The sequence below is a fragment of the Grammomys surdaster genome, unplaced genomic scaffold (assembly GCF_004785775.1).
Source record: "Grammomys surdaster isolate TR1022 unplaced genomic scaffold, NIH_TR_1.0 125769, whole genome shotgun sequence".
Lineage (NCBI taxonomy): Eukaryota > Metazoa > Chordata > Mammalia > Rodentia > Muridae > Grammomys > Grammomys surdaster.
This window is the reverse complement of record NW_021620600.1, coordinates 1,389,227-1,394,386: the sequence shown is the minus strand read 5'-3', so window position 1 is coordinate 1,394,386 and position 5,160 is coordinate 1,389,227. Positions and strand designations below refer to the sequence as shown.

The 5,160-nt window shown below is 51.1% G+C and overlaps 1 protein-coding gene across 2 annotated transcripts in view; it reads right to left on the bottom strand.

The window, feature by feature from the left end:
- Nucleotides 1-5,160, bottom strand: part of Ccdc114 (coiled-coil domain containing 114) — a 24,570-nt gene that overhangs the window by 5,826 nt on the left and 13,584 nt on the right. For both annotated transcript variants that reach the window (XM_028788959.1, XM_028788958.1), the window contains 5 exons: nucleotides 3,760-3,827; nucleotides 1,622-1,809; nucleotides 1,281-1,415; nucleotides 811-893; nucleotides 539-707 (listed from right to left, as the gene is read on the bottom strand). In XM_028788959.1, coding sequence (XP_028644792.1) covers nucleotides 539-707; nucleotides 811-893; nucleotides 1,281-1,415; nucleotides 1,622-1,809; nucleotides 3,760-3,827 — 643 coding nt within the window. The remainder of the gene's footprint in view (nucleotides 1-538; nucleotides 708-810; nucleotides 894-1,280; nucleotides 1,416-1,621; nucleotides 1,810-3,759; nucleotides 3,828-5,160) is intronic.

The following is a 5,160-nucleotide window of genomic DNA, read 5'->3' as shown; positions in this document are numbered from 1 at the left end:
GGAGGGGAGGAGGGAGGGAAGGAGGGAGGGAAGGAGGGAGGGAGAGAGAGAATGAATGAATGAGGAATTGGAGGCTGGAGAGATGGCTCAGGGATTAAGAGCACTGACTGCTCTTCCAGAGGAACCAGGTTCAATTCCCAGCAACCACATGGTGCCTCACAACCATCTGCAATGGGAGCTGCTGCCCTCTTCTGGTGTGCAGGTGTACATGTAAATAGAGCACTCACATACATAAAATAAATAAATCATTTTTAAGAAACTGCAGAATTGCTCTGGAGAACTGATTAGCATTTTCCAGTAAATAGAAAAGTGCCCTGGCCTATGACTCAACAATCATACACGTGACGGCCATGAACAGACAGGTGGATGGAAGAATGGATTGATGGACAGATGCATCCCAGAAGGGCTGACAAAAGATAGGAGATGGACAGAGAAACAAACGCAGAACTGGCCGTGGAATGCCTCTTAGTGGCCAGCTCCCCACAGGCTGGTATCCCTCCTAATGAAGAGCTTGGGACTGGGACCTTGGGGCACTTACCAGTCTTGAGCTTTTCCAGTCGATCTCGGAGAACCTGGAAGCGAATCTCTAGCTGTTCCGACTCAGAGCACACCTTGTCCACATCCTGCTGCAACAGTTTGCACTGCTGCTCTCGCTCCATGCGCTGTTTATCCTGACTGGCATGCTCACTGACTAAGGCTTCTTGCATCTGCAGCGACAGGGGCTGGAGCTGGATCCGCTCTAGGTCTGAGGAGAGGGTACGGGAGTCTGGGAGGTAGGGTGGCGGCGTAAGGAGGGTGGGCCTTGCTCACCTCTTTAATTTCCTCCTGAAGATGGTGTAGCTCAGAATTCTGCTCATTGATGAAGTTAAACTCGGCAAAGTTGCGTTCCTCCACTGGGGGAGTGCAGGGGGGTCCAGAGGGATGGAGTTAGAAACAGAAGGATCACTAAGGGCTGAAAGACGACAGAAACAAAGGCAGAAAAACAGAGACAGATGAAACAGGAACAGCCACAGAGGGGCACCAACACACCGAGAAAGATAGGGTTAGTAAAAGGAGATTTGGGAAGGCCCCAGGAAACAGACAGAGGGTTGAGGGGCAGAGGAGAGAGGAAGTCCGAGATACATAGAAAGAAACAGAGATGCAGATGCAAGGAAGATACACCAAGTAACAGAATGAAAACTGGAGACAAGGTAGGGCCCCCAGGGCAAGGCAAATGCTCGGTGGTGGTGCTGCAGGTGGTGCTGGGTAGCCCTGCCCCCTCGTCCACCAAGCCCACTCACACTCCAGGTATTTCTCCACCAAAAGGTCAGGGTCGCTCTCGCCAGTCAGCTGGGCCAGTTTGTTCAGAGTGTCCTCATAACGCAGCACTAGCTTCTCTTGGGAGGTCTTCCGGAGTCCTTCTGACAATTCCCAGGCTATGGGTAACACGGGAAGTTGAGGGCTTGCATCCTGGACAACGCAACCCCCCCCCCCCCACCCACCCTCCCCAACAGGCTCTGCGAGCTCACCAGCTAGCTCCACTATCCTTTGCCCCACCTTCTCCTAATGGGCTTCACCCTCTCTGAGGGTCTAGGGATTACAGCCGCAGTGGTGCAGGGTTAGGTGCAAGTCCTGGCCTCACCTCTCTGTTCCTCCTTCTGCACCACACCAGGATCCGGCTGTCGGTCATGGTTCTTGAGCTTGAGGAATCGGTGCAGCTGCTCCAGATGCGATATCTGTCGCAACAAGATCTGTGCCTCTGTATCACTCTGAGCCAGCTCCTTCTCTGCACGCTCCTGCAGCATGCCCATCTTGGTCTTGGCCTCTTCCCTGGGGCAGGAGGGGCATGTCAGTCAAAAACTATGGGTGACTGAGCTGGGGTCAATCTGGGCCTATGGAAGGATGGTGCTAGCTGGCTTTCACAAGGATGCTCACAAAAAGCAGAGAAAGTTCTAAGCTGGAAGAGCTGTATCAGGCTTGGGGCTAGATATGACAAGCCTGGTGGACACACAGGGGACACAGAGGTCAGGAATCGTGTGATCATTTACTCAGAGGGCCAAAGGATGTGATCAGGCCCTGCCGGAGACTCAGAAAGGGCAGCAGCCTGGGTGACACTGAAGTTTCGATGGCCTGTAGTAAGGAATGAGTAAAGCTGGGACAGCTTGGGTCTTTTCCATATTACAACACACCCCTTTAAGGTAGGAAGACTCTTGCTGATGTCCCTGCCCTGATTGGCTGGGAATACGCTTTTTGACATCGTCAATGGCAAAGAACACCTACCCTAGGTCATTCTAATTCTATCTCATCTCTGCCAGCTTTGGGGGGGGGGTCCTTTCAGAGCCACCCCTGAGGTCTAGTTAGTCATTCTCTAACATACATGGCCTCCCCTGACAATAGCAAGCCCCAGGCCCAAGCTGTTGGTTGGTCAAGCCATATCTTCCCAGAATAGAAACCAGCCTGTCCCTGTGCAGGGATGGTCTACTGCAGGTGGCTCAATGAACCGACGGTTACATCATCAAACAGAGAATTACAGCCAATCAGATTCCCTTCCTCCAAGTTAGAACTGAAAGAGCAAATTGAGAACAAGACACCAAGGACAGAAGACCAGAGGTCAAAAGCTACCCGAGGTGTGGAGAAGCTGGATCTAGGTGGCAGAGATGAGGGGTGGCGGGCGACAAAGGTAAGAGATCATAGACTTTGGCCAAGGAGCTTGCCACCAAACCTGACAACCTGAGTGGCAGGAGAATGCTGACCTCTGCAGATTATCCTGACCTTCACATGCATGGCGTGAGCATGCATGCATGTATGCACAAAACAAATAAATGTAAAAAAAAAAAAAGATCAAAAAGAGAAAGAAGTCGCAGAACACCCAGCAGAAAGAGTGAAGAGCTAACGTATGTCTCTGGGCAAGAATGGATACATGCTTCTCACTCTATCTCTGTGGAGCATTCGGGATACCAGAGACAAAGAAAAAATCAAGGTCTGCTGGGGCCTTGGAAAAGGAGAGAAATGCTGCTCAAGGGTCCGGATAGAGCAGTGGCTTCCACCGTGGTGAAAGCTTCGGGGCTGTGCACTTTTGTTGTCTGACATGGGGTCTCATGCAGCCCAAACTGGCCCCATTCTGGATTTGTAGCTAAGGCTGGCCTTGAACTCCTTCCTCTCCCTTCAAAGTGCTGGAATGGCAAGGTGCACCATTACACCAGGCTGGCTGAACACTTTTAAATGCTGACTATTATGAACATTAGAAAAACAAAGAACAGAGAGAGGGAGAGAGGGAGGGAGGGAGGGAGGGAGGGAGGGAGGGAGGGAGGGAGGGAGAGAGGGAGAGAGGCCTTAAGGTGGACATGCTCATGCTCCAGGATCAAAGGTCCTGAAAGAGGAAGCAGGTGCTGAGACACTGAGGGAAGAGGCAGAAGGGCCAAGAGCCAGAGAGAAAGACAGGGAAGCCAGCGCCTGAGCATCTTCCGAGTACCAATCCCGTGCCTGAAGGCTGTGTGTCAGCTCTGCAGCCACCACTACAGAGTAACCTGGCTGTTCTCCACTGCCAGATGCCTCTTGGGTTCCCAGCCCCTGGGACCCAGCCCTGAGTATGTCTTCAGGCCTGAAGCTATCACAGAAGGAACTCCCCATTTACACACCCCAAGGAACAGGGTGTTGCAGAAGGGTTAGGTTCCGCCCTTCTTTCTGAGTCTCCAGTCTTCCTGACCCCCACCTCTGTTGCCTCTGCTGCTCCAGTGTGTGTGGGGGGGGCGCTTACCTGGCGGTGTGGGCGGGGCTTACCTGGCGGTGTAAGCAGAGGTAGAGGATGTGCTGAGAGCTCCAACCATCTCCTGAAGTACGTGGATCTCCTACAGGGACACAATGAGCTGCCTTTCTCCAGCCTCCGCACCAAGAAGGGGCGGTCCTACTCCTACCACTGCAGACCCTCCTCTGAGCCCCTGTCCAGGAAAGGAATTTTTATTTCTGGTTTTGTTGGTGGGGGTTACTTTTGGTTTTGAGATAGGGTCTCACTGTGTTATCTCTGGCTATCCTGAATCTATATAGACACTGACCTTGACTCAGAAAAGGGGTTTTAATCAGGATAAGTGGGGATAGTCAGGAGGACATATGGGAGAGGTGACTTGGGAACCATTAACCCAGGAACAAAGCACCAGTCAACTTGCCCCTGGGTTTGGACACCTGCTTAGGTGTCATTACTATCCTGGGATTTGGTGTGGTGTATCCACCAAGGGTCTTGGGATGGGAGCTTGGTCCCCGGGCAGCCATAGTGAGAACTACTGGGACTTTTAGAAGTTAGTGCCTACTGTAAGGTTGCTAAAGACACTGATGTCAAAAAAGATGTCCAGGTACAGCCCTCCGCTTCTCCCTTGATTTGACATCTACTTCACGCCTGTGTTCCACCCATTATACTATCTGCCACAATGTGCTGGACCAAGAAGGCAGTAGGCAAAGCAGTCCTGGGCACTTTGGATTCTTCACCTCCAACACTGTGAGCTAAATGAATCTCCTTTCTCTATAAAATTCCCCGCCTCGGCTACTTTGCTATATTGACAGAGTAACACACATGTGACCTGCTGTTCTGTTTCTAGCTCCTCCGAAGGAGCCACATATTTTCAGTAAAAAGAGAGATGGCTCAGCAGTTAAGAGCACTAACTGCTCTTCCAGAGGTCATGAGTTCAATTCCCAGCAACCACATGGTAGCTTACAACCATCTGTAGTGGGGTCAGATGCCCTTGTCTAATGTGTCTGAAGACAGCTACAGTGTACTCATATACATAAAATAAATACTTTTTTTTTTAAAAAAACAAAGAGAAAGGAAGAAGCAACAGATGTAGAGAAGCAAAGACACACATACACACCTTTGCAAAAAAAAAAAAAAAAATCTAGAGGTGACCAGAAACTAGGGAAATAAGTAATGCAGGGCCACTAAATACAAAGTAGAAAGGGAAGGGATGGTTCCTAGGATAGGTTTTAAAAGTTTGGTTTGGTTTGGTGTGGTATGCTGTGCTGTGCTGTGGTGTGCTGTGCTGTGGTGTGCTGTGCTGTGCTGTGCTGTGGTGTGCTGTGCTGTGCTGTGCTGTGCTGTGCTGTGCTGTACTGTGGTGTACTGTGGTGTGCTGTGCTGTGCTGTGCTGTGGTGTGCTGTGCTGTGCTGTGGTGTGCTGTGCTGTGCTGTGCTGT